General features: G+C 39.0%; 2 protein-coding genes across 2 annotated transcripts; one reads left to right on the forward strand and one right to left on the reverse strand.

The window, feature by feature from the left end:
* Positions 1-1484: 1484 nt before the first annotated feature.
* On the reverse strand, positions 1485-15896 carry LOC134661704 (WW domain-containing adapter protein with coiled-coil homolog). The gene is made up of 10 exons (XM_063517875.1): positions 15708-15896; positions 15563-15596; positions 14794-15052; positions 12752-13072; positions 5929-6093; positions 5318-5475; positions 4351-4582; positions 3740-3888; positions 2589-2716; positions 1485-1968 (listed from the first exon to the last, which is right to left on the reverse strand). The coding sequence occupies exons 1-10, from the start codon at positions 15746-15748 to the stop codon at positions 1887-1889; spliced, it is 1569 nt and encodes a 522-aa protein (XP_063373945.1). The 5' UTR covers positions 15749-15896; the 3' UTR covers positions 1485-1886.
* A 1001-nt stretch (positions 15897-16897) lies between these two features.
* On the forward strand, positions 16898-17424 carry LOC134661762 (prefoldin subunit 1). Its single transcript, XM_063517945.1, has one exon. The coding sequence runs from the start codon at positions 16960-16962 to the stop codon at positions 17341-17343; it is 384 nt and encodes a 127-aa protein (XP_063374015.1). The 5' UTR covers positions 16898-16959; the 3' UTR covers positions 17344-17424.
* Positions 17425-18332: the final 908 nt, after the last annotated feature.

Here is an 18332-nt window from a genome sequence, read left to right on the forward strand (position 1 = left end):
GTTCTTTCGCTTTACGACAATTTCGTGGTGTAAATTGCCGTGAAAAATATAATTTATTTTCCTCGCAATCAAAGTGAAAAGCAGAGTGTACAACAAGGGCATAAATGTCCATTTTTACCCTCGTCTACTATTTTTCATTTATCAAAAAATTGCCTCGGATAAAAATGGGTCACTTTATGTCCTTGTTGTATAATCTTAATCTACTATTACTGACATCAACCGAAAAACCATTAATGTTAAAAGCAGTCAGTATTGCTTGTCGACTAGTACTTAACTGTTTCTGCATTTGTCGTAGCGTACTGGCTGAAGCAGTCTAGTAAATGAAAAACGAAGGCGCTACAAGTATCTGCTTTAAAGTATTTTTTATTTTATCAATATTTACAGTAATTCATAAAATTTCAACTACGGCATAAGGAAATTTATATTAAGTAGGAACACAAATGATGTGTAGAAATTATCGGTTTTCATTCAACGGCTCGTGCACTTTATTTAACTTTGGTTTCAATTAATTTAGCGGCTTAGCGCTTAGCTGACCACGTATTGCGTACAATATTGCCGACAGTAAACAGAAAGCGCAGAGGGCCCTCACACTCAGAGCTCGCGGTGCCCTCGATAAACGGCGGGGGCTACATCTCACGCATGCTTCTAAACAGTGTCGGCGATCGGTTGATACATTTAACATAGCCGTTCTCTGGTCACTACACCTAACGCGCTGTTCTCGCGACAGTTCCATTCCGCGCGGCGCCTAACCCCAGCACTGAGCTCACATTTCATTTTTTTGTTTTATATATATTTTGGTAAGTAAATAGGCTTGTCACTGTCAAAGGAACTTTCGCGGGGACAGTCGGAACTATAGAAAAATAATACATTTCCTATGAAACAATTATTTCAATAATTTATTATTTTACAATAAACACTTTATAAAATCACTGTATCCTTACATATGATCGAAATTATCGTTTAATAATAAAATATTATAAAAGTGACCCAACTGAAAAAGTTATCATGCAAAGAATTATCTACGTGTATTCAAAATCTAAATATAAAAATGCCAAGACATAGAAACATACATTCAGAGCCGCCAGGAAACTGGATTGAATGAGACTGAATACTAACATAGTTTGGTTTTCCTTATACAACAATATGTTAACGAGCATGTACATTACTTAACATTATTAAACTAATCCTCTAGACGTCAAATGAGGCGAGTGTGACTTTGTTTCTAAACCGTGTTTAGTAACATATGACTGTACAGTTAAAGAATTTAATTTCCGTACTTGTTACAGTGACAATCAATATGAAAGTTGCTAGGAACTGAGGTTCCTATAGTATGAGTATTATTGTCACTGTACCGCACCGTACTATTTATTGCAGAAAAAAGTCACATATATCTGACTAAAAGTGAGAACCAAATAAGTTAGGATAAACATAGAAAGAAGCCGCCTGACGATTCCCAATGCAATTAAAAATATAATAAATAAAAATAAGTGTGAAGTGAAGAGTCAGTCTAATTAGTGAACGGAGCGCGGCGCGAGAGCTCCCTCGCTCACTTCAACGTACTGTAGACTTACCTACCATTCATGTCATTCATTAACAATAATCATGTACATGTCATAGAATTGTAAAATAATAGTTTAAACCCAATTTGACCAATCGTGCCGATTTTCACGAGAACAATTGCTTAGAATTTAACACCAAATCACACAACACATTTAACAGTTAATCATTCGATCTAAATTACATAGAAAGAGAACGGAATGAACAATGTTTAGCATTGATAGGTAAATGAAAAGGTCCTCACGTGAGGTGGGCGCGTGGGGCGCTAGCCGGGGGCGGGGCGCGGGCGCTGGCTCGGGCGCGGCGGGCTCGGCGCCCCGCGCACGCCCCTAGTCCTCGGACGAGGACATGAACGAGTTCTGCGACTTGAGCTCCTCCAGCCGCGAGATCTGCTGCCGCAGGTACATGATCCTGCACACCACCACATACGTTAACTGTATGTAAGCTTCAACACATGCTAGCTTTCGCTAACCCTACCGTTCAACATCTACAAACGCTAATGGTATGGAAGCCGAAGAGAGCTTTTGGAGTTACTCGAGCGTCGTAGAGGCCTATTGGAATCGTAAGATCAGATGATAGGAAGAATAAAAAATATGTTATGTTTTTCGTCTCAGTGGTCAAGGAAGCGTCTATAGATTTTAGAGAATTGAAAATTATGCTGACAATTACCTGTACGCATTTCCTTAATCTAAGGATTGGTTTCGAAACCGGATTTTCACATTTTTACCGTTAAGTTGTGAAAATACGTACAAGTAATTGTTACATTAAGTAATGGCACAATTATGGCATTAAATTAGACAAAATGATCGAATCTACAATTTAGTTTAAGGATTTTTTGAACGTACCAACCAACGAATCAAAAATTAGACGGCTAAAAGTAGGCTAAAAGTGGCTAAGGTAAACTCCACGGTTAGCTAGATAATGCTCATACCTTAATCTGACACGCTCTAGTAACTACAATAATGCCCAGGATTATTCCAGAATGACATTATTACCCTACGATAAACCATAATATATGAAAAGCGACTTACTTCTGCTCTTGTAAGGTGGCTTGTATCTCGGTGTGGCGTACGAGCGAGCGCGAGCACTTCAGTTCTGCGGACACGCGCGTGCACTGTAGACACCCCAGTTGATAGGCTTCTTCAGTGTACTTATTTGCCTGTAAACAAGTAGTATCATTTTAATTTACCCTTAAATATTAGTGTTACAAATTACAATGACCTACTAAGTGTTTATAAAAAAATATGATCTATGTAAGAAAATATATATTTTCACTACACTGCTCGAAAATGTAGCAATAGATGGTCTAAATATTGACTAGAAACAAGGGACCGCTACCGGGTATAAAGAAAAATATCACATAACATACACAATATTTCTTTGATATTCTAGAATAAATAGGTAAGGATAATGATTGATCAGATAAGCTAAATTAAATGCAAAAATATACATAAACAACCGAGATACCGAAATTTAATACCGGTTAATTTGCATGAAAAACATACCTACCGGTATTCGGTCCCTGGTAGAAAGGATTAGGGCTTAGTTGTACTCGTAAACCAACAGTCCAACAATGTATTTGGGTCATTCAACTATTTCTTGTTGTTATTCGGTCCCATCAGCGAGGAGACAATAGTAGCATAGATTGTTAGAAGAACTGCTGTACCATGTTCTACTAACATGCTCAGTAGATGTCCCATTATGGAATGGTCTTATAACTACCATAATTGCACGTTTCGTTCATTTAAATAAGGAAAACCTAGCATTTTACGAGTGACTCAGGAGACCGTAACCATAGCAACGTGTGACAAAAAAAAGTTGATTAACCCATTTCTTAATATCAATGTAAGTACTATAGTTCTACTACACTTTTACTTTCCACTCACTGATTGGTTGACATTCAACCAATCTCAAAGCATTAAGTTACGATAGTGCTTTAATTAATCCTGTTAAAAATATGAAAGGTTCAAAAATCAACGTGTGAGCTTGTTTTATTTATTAAAAATAATACAAATAAGCGGGATGTTACGATGACTGTTTTAATTTGTGTAATGTAATTTGTTATAACAATGCCATTATGATATTACATAATTGTAAAAATGAATAATTCTAGTAAAAATATGAAATTTTCGCCTCCCGTTGTGCGATTATAAAATTTTATGTAATTAAAGAAATATCTCACCTGTTTCTCGAGAATGTCGGCGGGCCAGCCGGAGACGTGCGCCGTGAGGTCGGCGCGCACGTAGTTGACGAGCGACGGCGTGAGCGCGGGCGCCTGCGGGTGGTGCAGCGCGCCGCCCACCACTGACGAGTAGCTGCCCAGGCACTCCACTAACACACAAACAACTCATTATTATAACTTCAAATTTGCTACAAAACATGTCAAATAGTTGGAGTTTGACAATACTGCTTGCATTTTAGTAACTAAAAAAAGCGGCCAAGTGCGAGTCAGACTCGCGCACGGAGGGTTCCGCACCATCAACAAAAAATAGAGCAAAACAAGCAAAAAAACGGTCACCCATCCAAGTACTGACCCCGCCCGACGTTGCTTAACTTCGGTCAAAAATCACGTTTGTTGTATGGGAGCCCCACTTAAATCTTTATTGTTTTTAGTATTTGTTGTTATAGCGGCAACAGAAATACATCATCTGTGAAAATTTCAACTGTCTAGCTATCACGGTTCGTGAGATACAGCCTGGTGACAGACGGACGGACGGACGGACAGCGAAGTCTTAGTAATAGGGTTCCGTTTTTACCTTTTGGCTACGGAACCCTAAAAATGAGAAGGCTTACTTTTCCGCGGCAGCGCCGTGTCGAGATGCAGCGGCGGCGCGTGCGGGTCGGTGTTCTCCGAGTGCGTGGGCGTGGGCGGGCCGGCGTCGCGGTGCGGCGAGCCGCCGCCGCTGCCCTCGGGCGTGGCGCCGCCGTTGTTGGCCGCCGTCGGCGCGGCCGTGCTCGCTGCCGGCATCGACACCGTCGGCGCCGCCACGATGCGAGGCAGGGCCGCCGCCAGCAACGACCCACTCTGCTAATAAAATCACAATGTAATTCATCAATTTATCGTATTCACAGCGAGGGTGCAGTGCAGAAGGATATGACTACATTATATCGCGTGTTAACGGGCGTGAATCAAAATGTACCCACCAGGCATGACTTTAAAAAGCTGCAAGGCAATACCGGTTTCATGCACCATATATGGTGCACACTACAGCAGGCTTCTCATCATTGGACAAGCGAGTGTCAATTTCCTCAATGTGGCACTAGTACCTAGGTCTAGGTACCTACATACTTATAAAATGGGGACTAAGTAAACATTATTACGGTAATGTGGTAATCAGTCTATTTAATTAAAGATATAGCACCTGTGCGTACTGCTTTGTACACTCACGTTGTTACCGGAAATGAACCATAAATATTCGCCCCATGTATCTATTTACCGCGGTGATCATAGTATCATTTAACTCTCCTATTATCCTCCAGCTCTTTTCTAATCGTGTTAGAACTGTAGACAATTGTGTCGTCTAACACGCAATCCCTTTGAGGAAATGTATCATCCCACATAATCCACTAACAATCGAAACATTTCTCCTTGACATCTTAGCTCCGAGGGGTCTAAATTTGTCAGCCAATAGACTACTTACTTAGAAATTTAAAATCGAGTATTGTTTTTGTTGACATGATATCGTGTCGTTGAGAAACTAAGGGAAGTTAAATCGAATAATTAGATTTGTGGCAAATAAGTAGAATAGGTGTGACGCACCGGTTGGTTAGAATTGTCGAGCACGACGACGGGCGGCACCGCGTTGCTGTCCGCGTTGTTCCGCGCCGCGGAGTTGCCGTCCCGCCCGCCGTACGAGTTCTCGGAGAGCGGCGTACTGCGGTCCGGAGATATGTCCATGTCTTGTAAAGACTGCCCATCTACAATATCAAACAAATAAAATAATAAGAAAGCCATTGATTTTTAACTTATACGGATTTTGATTATAATATCCATACACAAAACAAAGAGCGCGGCGCGCTCATACTTTCTCCCGTGTATAATATATATCCATAGCATTCAAGCACAGTATTTTTTCTCAAAAGAATGCAAATAAATTAGCAAGAAAGCTAAACGACATTGGGCAACAAAAATGTTCACAAACATAGGAGAACGAACAATATGTATAAGAAGATAATTTAAGGTACAACTACAAGGTCTACAATTTATGAATGGTAGAAATGTATTGGATAACTAATTCATGTTTTTGTATTGACTTTAAAGAAAACACTTTGTTATAAATATAAGCCGACATTTGTCTGCGACAAATTCTGGATATAGAAGATTTGTAAGTATTCAAACTGTCCAGTGATTGCACGCAGCAAGCATTGTACCTTTTCCTTCGTGAGGCGCCGACGATAGTTTTGGTCGAGGTCGGTCGTGCGGGTCGTCCTCCCTGCCGCCGTTGTTCCAGTACCTCTCCGACCCGCTATTGGCTCTTTTATTTGGTTTCTCCACTTCTCTTCTGCCTGATCGAGAACTGGATCGTTTTTCTCTATCTATGTAATACATGAAAAAAAAAAAGATTAATCCATAATTCGAATCGAATTTGAAACTACATACTTAGTTTATTATCTAAGCATAATAGCAGTAATTTTGCAGTGAATTCTGAATTCATTATTCACAGATAAGATTGCTAGACATAACCCATTGAACAAAGTATCCCGCATCTAAGCCAAGAGTGGCAGTCCTTTCTGCAGGTGGTGACATGATAACTGTCAGCTGAAGGACTACTGCCAACATCATCTAGGAATGCAATGAAGTGGCATCCCGTATCAAACCAAGATGGCCTAAAGTTCATATAAACCTTACTAGCCAAGACACAAGTTTGTGGCTTCTCTTCATGGACAATCAAACTCCAGAAAGTTAGCCAAATAATATGCAATGAAAAATGATTTATTGGTTACACAACAGGTTTTAACTAGAACCAATTGAAATACCCGTTTAAAATACTAATTAAATTGTACAATGTTTTATTCTATATGTGGATGAGCTTATTGATTTGTAATTTAGGGTAATTCGCCAGTAACTGGCTACCGGCCAATAACTGCCCACCCTTAAACAAAAAATGAATTATATTCACCAATAAACAGGTCATGTCTATACCTACTAGGAGATCTCAACCTTTATTAATTAGCCTGTATTGTTTAACAGAAATAAACATTTTTGTTTTTTTTTTCATTTGCATAAACAGAATTCATTTTAGGATAAGGTTTCAACAACTGGCCACCTTATTAGTATAATTACGAGGGCTGTTTGATAAGTACCCGTTTATGAAAAAAATAATTAGTTGTTTTTGTTTATATGCATTTATTTTTCTTCATAGTCTCCTTTTAACTCTATACACTTGTTCCACCTATATTCAAGCTTCAATAAACCATCCAAAAAGTATGATTTCGGAAAGTCATTAAAATAGGCCTCTGTGGCGGCAATGACTTCGTCATTTGATCCAAATCGCTTACCACCGAGCCATTTTTTCAGGTTGGGAAACAAAAATAAATCGCATGGGGTCAAATCTGGAGAATACGGGGGGTAAGGCAATAGGGCGTAGCGTAATTGTGTTAATTTAGCCATCACAACTCTAGACGAATGAGCTGGTGCGTTGTCGTGATGAGACAGTACTTTTTTATTTTTTAAATGGGGTCGTTTGTCCTTCAACCCAGCGTCAAATTCATCCAATAAATTGGCATAGTACTGCCCTGTTATCGTTTTCCCCTTTTCTAAGAACTCAATATGTATAATACCCTGCGAATCCCAAAAAACGGTCGCCATGACCTTTCCAGCCGATGGAACGATTTTTGCTATCTTTCGCGCAGGTTCACCCGGTAAAATCCACTGCTTCGACTGCCCTTTCATTTCCGGGGTAGTGGTGACCCACGTTTCGTCTACGGTCACGAAACGACGCAGAAACTCCTTCGGGTTACGTTTGAACACGGCCAAACACTGCTCCGAAGTAGTCAGTCGGTTCCGTTTTTGCTCCTCCGTGAGTAAACGCGGCACCCACCTCGCCGATACTGTCTTCATACCCAATTTTTCTTCTAATATGTTTTGTACCCGCTCGATTGGAACATTTACAGCATCAACGATTTCTCGAAGTTCAATTCGGCGGTCGGCTAAAACGATATTTTCAATTTTCTTAACCATATCGTCTGTAGTCACCTCAATTGGGCGGCCTGGGCGATCCTCATCAAAGACGGTTGTTCTCCCCCGCTTAAACTCGTTAAACCAGTATCTGACGGTTGTCATAGAAGGAGCACATTCATGGTAAACCGCTTGCATTCTTACTTTTATTTCATCACATGTTATTCCTTCCAAAAACAAGAATCTAATTACAGACCGATACTGCTCTTTCTCTATTTTCACAATTTTAAGTTCACGCTTTCACTGAATCGCTGTCAAATGAGAAAAAAACAAAAGAATGCTGTTTTTTTTTAAATTTTCCCACCTCTGAAAAATGGCTTAAAACGATTGTATACATATTTTCGGCCCGTGATATTAATACATTTGGAAAACGGGTACTTATCAAACAGCCCTCGTATTAATAAATGAATTCTGTTTATACGTGAATAGTACTAATATTTAGTTTAGGGTGGCCAGCAGTGGCGAATTTCCCATAAGGCACAATAGGCCCGGGCCTAGGGCGACGAGATATTAGGGGCGGCAAATTGTGACAATAAATTCGCTGATGATGACAAGAAATAACTCAAAATTAGGCCAGGCAACGAATTCTCAAAAAAAGGTACCTATAGGGGGAAATGCTCGGAACACAATTTTTGCCTTCGTAACTTTGTTTGAACTAGTTAGGAGGTGTACATATCTAAAGTCCCCGGCCGTAGCCCTTGAGCCGGCGGGGAAGAGGGAGGTTTGAAGGTCCCTTTTTTCGGTTTTTCGCTTATATCTCGGAAACTATGCGTTCTAACGACATTATCATTATACAAAATGAAAGCTGATTTTTGCTACAAGTTTTACTCAGTCAAGTTTTTCGATATCTTGTGGGTCCTCCACACTTGTGCGCGAATGGCGGCGCGAAACCGCGAACGCAAATGTGGCGTCAATTTCGCAGATTGTTCACGCCTTCGCGCCTTGTTCCCCGTTTTTGTCGGTTTTTCGGTCCACGTTACACACTATTTTGGCTCATCAGATGCTAGATAAATATTAATTAGGTATTATTATATATAACGGCTATATTTTACGGTTTTACAACAAAACAAAATGGAAAAATAGCTACAGCAAGTATGATGCCGTAGATAAATGACAGTTAAACTTGATCAGCTAATGCTTTTCAGCCATCTTGGCGCGAACTAAACTGCAGAATCACCTTGAAGTTAGCGAGTGTGGAGCTGTGGAGGAGTCATACGTCAACGTCGCGATGTGTTCGCTCCGCGAAGTCACGCGGGCCTTGTATAGTTTACAAGATATCCGCTTTTGAAAAACTATAATTTTGCATTAAATTTCCTTCAATAATATTGACGAAGAAAGGAACCCGAAAGATTTATACCTATCGAAAAACACGATTGTATAAAACTTGTTGCAAGAATCAGCTTTCATTTTGTATAATGATCATGTCACAAACAAGGACGCATAAGTGTTTCTGAAATATAATAAGTTAATATAATAAGTAAAAATGGGGCCTTCAAACCAAACCCCCCTACAAGGGCTCAAGGGCTACGGCCGGGGACTTTTGATATGTTCACCTCCTAACGAGTCCAAATAGAGTTACTAAGTTAAAAATGTGTCCCAAGCATTTCCCTCTATACCTTTTCGTTGCCTGACCTATGTAATCAATATGATGGGTGCTGATGCTGAGTAACGGGGCGGCTACATGTACTGGGGCCTAGGGCGGCAAAGACTACAAATCCGCCACCGGTGGCCAGTTACTGGCGAATTACCCTACCATGAGTTTGTGTGTGAGTGCCAATGGTTATTAAGTTTGTGTAACCTTCAAGAATCTATAAATAATTAAAACTCAATGCTTTTAACTGACCTTTTCATAGATGATATATAATAGATTTCTTTTTTTTATATTAGAAAGAACTCCATAGAGGTAAGCATGAGGTTTGAAATTGCAAGCACTTTGTGCGGTAAAATATTGAAGTATTAGTAATAATCATGCTATTTCAGATTATTTCAATATTATACTGCATAACATATAATAAGTAACATAACCAAATCCTCATGCTTTCTTCTGCAATAGTTCTCTAGAAACATGCCTTAATTGAGATGTATAAATACAATTCCTTCCTAAGTTTTCTATATTTTAAGAGTTACTTTACTAAATCATACAAGAATACAACACATGGTACTGTAAACTTTAAGATTATGCATTTTATAATCTATTATTTTATACATACCATGAACAAGGAAGCTGACAAAACTCAGCATCAAGTTATTGATTGCAGAAGCAGTGTAAACATTGATTATAATTTAAGCAGCAACAACAGCAACAACAGTCATGACTAAAAATATTGATACAAAGTGCCAAAAATATGTGTACACACAGTGGCGTAACTAGGGGGGGGCTGGAGGGGGCATGTGCCCCAGGCGCCGTCCAAGGGGGGGGGGGGGCCAAAATGAGCAACAGGCTACCCCTCCGCCTTGACAAAGTGGAAACTTTTGCCAGTCGTATTTACCACCAATTTAATTTGGCCCACAGAGCAAGAGAAACCCGATCTTAGGTACTCTTTTTGCCTTGAACTCGACCTTGAAAGACGACGGTAGCGCCCTACCGCCCACCTTCCCGCGGCGCGAATACTCTATGCCACAAATTTCTATCACGCAGAGGTATATTCGCGCGGGAGTTGCTATCCTTTCGTAATTCGTTCATAACTTTCATAAGGTGAGCGGGCCAAGTGCTTCCTAGTTGTGCCCTGTGTTAGCGCGTCTTTTCACGCATTCTAGCAACAAATAGCACGTTCCATCTTCACGGAAGAAGGCCCTTGTGGGCCTTGTGCACCCCTTTGCCTAAAAAGGGCGATCAAATCCACCGAATTAAGGTCTCTCTAAAGGCATGAAGATGGAGCGTATAATTAACACCAAAGCTCCCGAGATACCTAGAAGAACACGACGATCTAATCAGCGACACCAGAACGGCTTTCGCCACGGTTGCTCAACTGGTGGTCTTCTAGTCTGGTGCATTTGAGTATAGAATTTCAGATATCGAGAGCTTCTATCCAGAGTTTCGGTGTGGGATCGAGACAATTTAGTCCAATTCAACCCACCAAGACTCAATTTTGCGCGTTAACCGTGAAGAAACCCCATTTTTCAAGGCACAACCTATGTCAGGGAGTATTGTGATACTCGGTGTCGATATCTCTAGTGACATTAATTCCAATTCCGTAGCCACCTTGCAGGGTGCTGGCATCCAAAAACTCGTTGTGCTCAATAAAGGCAGGCTGCTCAATACTTTACTCTGGGGTAGTGAGGTAATGACTGCTATTTATGTATTTTATGTCAATACTAAATACTCAATCATTTATTTGCACGTAATGGTTACACAGGTAAGATGGGATATAACATAATTATTGATCGCATTATGTACCCTGTTGGGCGCAGCAAAATAAGGAGAAAGGCACTTACACAATATAATAAATCTAGGTTTCACTTAATTCTAGGTATTAGTTACATTTTCTTCTAAGTATTCATTCAGGGAATAGTAACATTTAGACAATAGAAATTGTTTCAGCTTACGGATAAATGCTGTTTCACTTGTTTCTTCTTTTAATTCATCCGGCAATTTATTGTATATTTTTATCGACATTACAAAAGGCCCGGTTGAGAGCATTTTAAGCCGTGAGGCTGGTAGCAAGAGTTTGTTTTTATAACGCATTTCACGAGCTCCTGTTACATCTTTGCGTTTTGTATATAATTCAGGGTAGTTTCTGAGAAAATTTGCAAATTTCTAGGATATAGATACATGGAAGGGTGAGTATATTATGTTCTTTAAAATAGGGTTTGCTGCTGTCGATTTGTTGATCATTAACTAAAATTCTGAGTCAGTCGCAAGTCAGACCCCATGAGGAGTACTGCTGTCACCTTTGGGCAGGAGCACCTGGATGCCACCTTGGTCCCTTCGAATCAGTCCAAATGCGCGCTAGGTATACGAATAGTCGACGATCCCAAACCACAGTGTAAAAAGTAACAGTGGACGGCCTTTGACGTGAGCTGAGCTACTAACAATGCGATAACAGCGATGTATGCAGCTCGGGTGTGCCCCCGTCTCTCCTCGTTGAACGACTGTATAGACTGTGCCCAAAGTCACAATAGATATTGAACCTTTAAATCTAAGGACACAATTTGCCTCCTTATGTGTGTTCTACCGCTTGTAGATAGGTACAGTCACCACACGGGATTGTTATGCCATTTAGGGTTCTTGCTAAATTGGAAATTCTATAGCGTAAGTATTGAACAACCAATTTACCTAGGACCCTAAATGGCGTAACAATCGCGGAGCGTGATGGTACAGTGAGCTGTTGTCTGAAGAATTGTTTGACATGATGCCAACGGTGACAGCTTCCCATCACTGCACCGCTCGCCGTCGGCACTGTTTATCCTCACACCCTAAAACCTAAATTTCCTCCCGCGAACACTCCGGTTGTGGAATGAGCTCCCTGCCGCGAGGTTTTCTCGAGGGGCTACAGTATGGAGATCTCCAAAAAAGGAGTGTACAAGTTTTAAAATAGTCGGCAACGTGCATGTTACATCCCTGGAGTGCAGACGTCCATAAGATGCTGTGACCGCTTACCATCAGGTGGGTCGTAAGCTTGTTAGCCACCGATGTTGTATTAAAAAAACACCTTTAAACTGTATCTGTACTTAATATTCTATATGAAGTCTAAAATAAACGTAAATTTTAGTGAGTAAAAGTAACCTTTTCGTTATACTTCTGTTCGTTTGGGGGGCGCAAATTTGGTGCCTGACCCGGGCGCCAAATCCTCTAGCTACGCCACTGTGTACACAACCTAAATTAATTATATGGGCAATAACATTGTGTATACATATTGTTGGCACTTTGTCCGTATCAATATTTTCAGACGTGACTTTACCACAGCTGTCAAATTCGAAGCACAAAATATAAAGTACGATTCCCACTGGACGAATTTTGTCACTATGTACAGATAAATATGTTTGTGGAAAATATAGTAATGAATGAAAACTTACTGCTTCTGGATGAATATGTAGAATCTTTGGATGATGTCCTTCTTGTGTCCCACTCCCGGGGCTTCTCCCACTGTGACACTTCACTGATACAGTTATAATAATACTTCTTTCCTGAAGAACTAATATGCTCTGACCATTCACTGCCAGAAGGCACACTCCCTGAGGGAGCACTTCTTTTATCATATTTACTACTTCTATTAACACTTATGTTTATGCCACTAGTCCTATTCTTTTTCTCTGATTCACTTCGTTCATGATTACTTCTCTCTCGTTCACTTTCTTTGATTCTCTCACGTTTCTCCTTTGGGGATCTGACACTATCTGGAATAGTTGAAGAAAGTTATTAAATATTATGTCTACAGTAAGTACATACTTTCCTGCGCGATTTTTTTATGACAATATAAAGCATACCGTTAAAAGCATTCATTTAAAGTATTATTTTAAAAAGATGCAATGCATGTGTTATATCAATCTGCAAGAAATAATATTAAGAAAAAGAGTGTACCATTCATTCGCTTAAGCTGTTGCCTAAATATGTGTCTTGAGTGGTATTATATTTACTTTTTATATAAATGAAAACTACTGTCATGACATAATATACTCATCAATTCAATTATGCTTGGCAGCATACATGTATTTTATAATTATCTAATCATCAAGTTGCATAAATAAATATTATTAAATAATAAATAGTTATCAACTTAATTTCCTGCACAGAATTAATTTTATGAAATATACTACAATTACGGGTCTCCAAAATAATTCTATTCGCAGTTGCCAAGAGACAAATATCATTCGTAAAAATAAGAATATTAATAGTACAATTTACAACTCATAATATAAATATATATTACAAACAAGGGACTGTTACGGGTATATTAAAAAATATATATATCACATAGCATTTACGATATTTCTTTGATATTCTAGAATAGTATTTAGGTAAGGATAATGATTGATCAGATTAGCTAAATTAAATGCAAAAATATACATACACAACCGAGAGATTACTGTACACCAGTTTTGATTTTTAAGTTTGAGTTTTTTTTGTGGTGGACAGTATTAGTCGTATTACTAAGACTCCGCTGTCCGTCTGTCTGTCACCAGGCTGTACCTCATGAACCATGATAGCTAGACAGTTGAAATTTTCACAGATGCTGTATTTCTGTTGCCGCTATAACAACAAATACTAAAAACAAAATAAAATAAATATTTATGTGGTGCTCCCATTCAAGAAACGTGATTTTTTTGCCGTTTTTTGAGTAATGGTACGGAATCTTTCGTGCGCGAGTCCGACTCGCACACTTGGCCGGTTTTTATATCTGAGACCTAAGTAAATTAAGAAATTTATGTGTCGAATTGCATTTGGTATACATTCTTGTAACTTCTTGAAGTTACAGCACATTACATTTTTTTTTAATATTTATACACTAATTTTAAAATTATGTACTGTTACATGCTGTAATCAAGTTATTAAACATTTTTTTTGTGTTCCTATAAATTTGTCCATGAGTATATTAAGCCTTTAAGACACTTATTAACAACAGTTTACTGGTGTCTCATTTTTCTTAACACTTGTTTCCAGGAAAAGTTCTATGTCTAAGGATAATTAAATTGACTTATAGAGATACTATGAAATTATATTCAATTATGGGTAGACTTTAGACAAGCTTGATGTTTAATTGCATCCTCATGACTGAAACACCCTATTGACAAGTGACAATATTGTTTTTTTGCTTACAAATAGCAAATTAAAACTTTTATTATTTACATAAACATTAGCTAAATATTTGGTTTATTTTTTTGTACAAAACTTGATTTTATATTGCATTTTATAAAAACAAACTAACAAAAGATTAAATTTAACATGCCCTAGCATGATATTAGCCAGGTCAATATGATAGGTTGAAAAGATAAGAGATGATGGCCTATGCTTGGCCAGATGAGGAGGAAGTGTTTGTACAATTTAACATGGATTTTTTTTTATATTAGTATAACTAATATAAAAAAACAAGTAAATCATGAGAGTATACAAGGCTTACCTGTGTACTTATTTCTAGAGGATTTATAGTCTCTATCTCTCTCCTTTTCAGAACCTTTCTGTATATAGGTATTTCTAGATGTTGCATATCCTCTTTCATCAACCACATGACTGTAGTGGTGGTGTCCATGCCCCGCATGGCCTGTGTGGGCCCCATGGCCATGTACTGAGACATTGCCATTTGGGGATCGGAGTGGTGTATATCGGTTGTCAGAAGGTACATACTCGTTTGCCCTTCTATCACTTTTGGTATTGTATTTCTGTGCGCGAAAAATTAAAATCTCATTAATCATTTTATACAAGGTTTTATAGACATATTAAGTATCCATGTCTACTATCCCCACGATAAAACCCACTTAAAGAAAAACTCTAATGCTATATTTTTATCAAACAGCAGCATGTAACTTGAACCTCCTCTACTTTTTGCTATAATATATTATATATTATAGCTATTTAACTGAAATTACCAGGCGAGCAGTATTCAAAATCACGAATGAAATCGATTTCAGTGTAAGATTGTCGGAAATCAATTCACGCTCATATTACAACCAGTATTCTATACTTCTAACAAGTAACATGTTAGCTGTCTTAATAGGTACAGCGTAAGGTGACACTATTTAAACGCTGTTTGGATAGGAAAAAAAAACAGGAAAACAGAGTTGGGAACACAATTACATACAGAAGTACATAATTCGAGGCAGAGTTAGCATTTACGTGCTACTACAGAAACAGTTATTGTTACAGTTGATATTCGCATATTCTATGGTTACCTGATACGGATGGGCTTGGTGCTTCTCAAAGTACCTGAAAACAAAAAGACAATTTTAATCTCTTCGTCGTAATTACAGGAAAACTATCAATCGGCGACCGCCATCTACAGACTGCAAAATCGAATCGTCAAAAACTAAATCATACCCATCGCTTATTCGCTGCGGTTTCCTTGCATGCATTACCATCAATGCAAATGTACGATTTATTACGGCCTCAGTAATAAAATACTAAAAGAGGCCACTGTCATTAAAACAAGAATTATCCGTGATATATCTTGGTCGACGCCATGTCACATTCAATTCATTTCATTCAACTCAAGCAAGCAAGACACTCGAAAGAGTCAATAGAGACGCGAAAGAGAAAGGAAGGTGTTCTGTTGTGTTGTCGAGGTTTGTCTATGGCACCATTGGTTCGGTTCGTGGTTCTGTCTTGTCAGAGGGTCTACCGTGGTCTATATCCGGGAAAATCGACGTTCGTAAATTGCGGGATCTTTCTCTGTCACTCTAATTACGCCTTCATTGGAGTAAAAGAGAATGTTCACCGCAATTTGCGAATTTCGTTTTTCGCGGTACACCCCGTGACCATAGGTTTTTAACAGCCATAACACACTATCGCACCGCACCACAACACGACCTCTTTTAGTCGCTCTCACTTATGGGTGCGGCGCTCTGTGACCTTGGACGGTGCGGTAAAACCCATAACACATTATCGCACCGTTCAAAGTCACGGTGCGCTGCTCCCACAGTGAGGGCCAGAAAGAGATATCTGCTTCTGGCTCTCACTTACGGGTGCCGCGCACTAAGGTCGCGGTGCGGTGCGATAGTGTGATATCACTTTTATAAGCAGTTTACATTCTCGCGCGAGCCGAGCCGCGCCAGGAGACGCGAGTGTAAGCGGTGGGCTCGTGGCTCGTCTCGCGCTCGCCTGGATAAGCGGTTTTTTGGGCACGAGCCAAATAGGCTCGCGCGGGACGCGCGCTTGCGTTCACACACGCGTTCGGCTTGTCATTCGGTTATAAACCTTATGCCGTGCTGTTAGTGTTTAAAATATATTAGCTCGACGAGCTTACGAGCCACAAGCCGAGCCACGAGGCGAGAGTGTAATCATTAGCTCGACGGGCTTACGCGCTCGAGGTGAGCCACGAGTCTAAACTGGCTATTAAAAGATTACGATTCCGAAAATGTCGGACTCCGGACATTAATGTTTGCGTCCGCGCGTCCCAGATTCATCGAACAATTAGCGAAAATTTGTCTTCGTCCGGACACGCCTTTACTGTGCTTGTCATTGTCAGGTAGGAATCTAGGAATATTATATCTATGGTTGGGTTGAGTCACTTCACTCAATATTACAATAACCTAGAACAAACGCAAAAAATTCAATAAACGTAAAGATCACCATGGCTAAACCTGTTGATTTAGAGCTAAAAAAAGCATTTGTTGAATTACAAGTTAAAATGGTTGAAACTAGCAAGAAAATACAGGTGATAGACTCCCAAATTAGTGTTTTGAACCGCATCTTGCAGCACGTAGATATAACTCAACGTGAAATTAGTACCATGCCTCCTGATACGAAGACCTATGAATCCGTGGGCCGAATGTTCTTACTTACTGACTTTGAAGAAGTTAAAGCGAATTTGAAAAATCGAGAGGCGCAAGTAAAAACGCGTACTAAAGAATTGGAGAACAATAAACAGTACCTGGAAAAAAACTTGAAAGAAAGTGAAGACAATATCAGGGAAATGGTACAACAGAGAAAGGAACAGAGTGAAATAAAATCTTAACGTTTTTTTTTGTACTGTGGCTTTGTATTATAAAGCCCACAAAAAGCATCTCATTAATTTATTTCACGAGGTTAAAGAAATAAAATGTATAATAGTTTTGAGCTAAAGTTTTTTAACCCCATGTATTGAGCACTTCAAAAGTATCGCATTGTATTAGAAATGAGACAAATTCATGAATGTATTGTAACAAATTATGCTTGCTTTGTACCAAGTTGGATTAAACATAATAACTTTTTTTTTTACTTTTACTTCAAAGAATGTATTGGATCCCTTATATTATATTCCACTACTCTTTCCACACAGCGTACACACTAGTTATTAACATTTCATATTATGCCATTGCTAAAATCTATAGGTCTACCACTGAACTGAGGCGTTTGATATGAAGTTATTATGGTTACCTAAGTATAAACTTCTTAAAAGCTTGACCGCACGCAACTGATTTTAAATCGCCCTATTTGTTTAATTTTTGGTCATTTTACTAATGTAAGTAATGTCTTTATACCCACAATGTTACGAGATGTAGTGAACAATCCTTTGCCATCGTATTTTCTCAGAAACTTTCATATTTGTCATACTATTTCAATTACCTCGTTCGTGCGTTTCTGTGATAATGCTATGGTGTAATGCAAGCCCAATAACACTTGAAGGGTTGCCCAATTTTTCAAACAATGTCTATGACAATTTTTTTTTATTTAAGATCCCGAAGTTTTTAACCAACATTAATTTCGTAACGTAAGATGTTGAAACACTTCTTCCTAAAATTCCCTTTTGTATATTTGGGTTTTCTATGCCATCCCCGTAAAATAATACATGATAATGTGAGAGGCACTTGTTCATCGGTGGAAGTCAGAATGGCAGGTCAGCAAAACTTTACAGTTGAAGAAAAAAGGAATGTTTATTTACGAGAAAAGTCCCGAAGTAGTCTCAAAGAGGTTGGTCCAATGGCCCTATATTTATTATTATCATTAGAATAAATAACAAATGCG

This window comes from Cydia amplana, chromosome Z (genome assembly GCF_948474715.1).
Source record: "Cydia amplana chromosome Z, ilCydAmpl1.1, whole genome shotgun sequence".
Lineage (NCBI taxonomy): Eukaryota > Metazoa > Arthropoda > Insecta > Lepidoptera > Tortricidae > Cydia > Cydia amplana.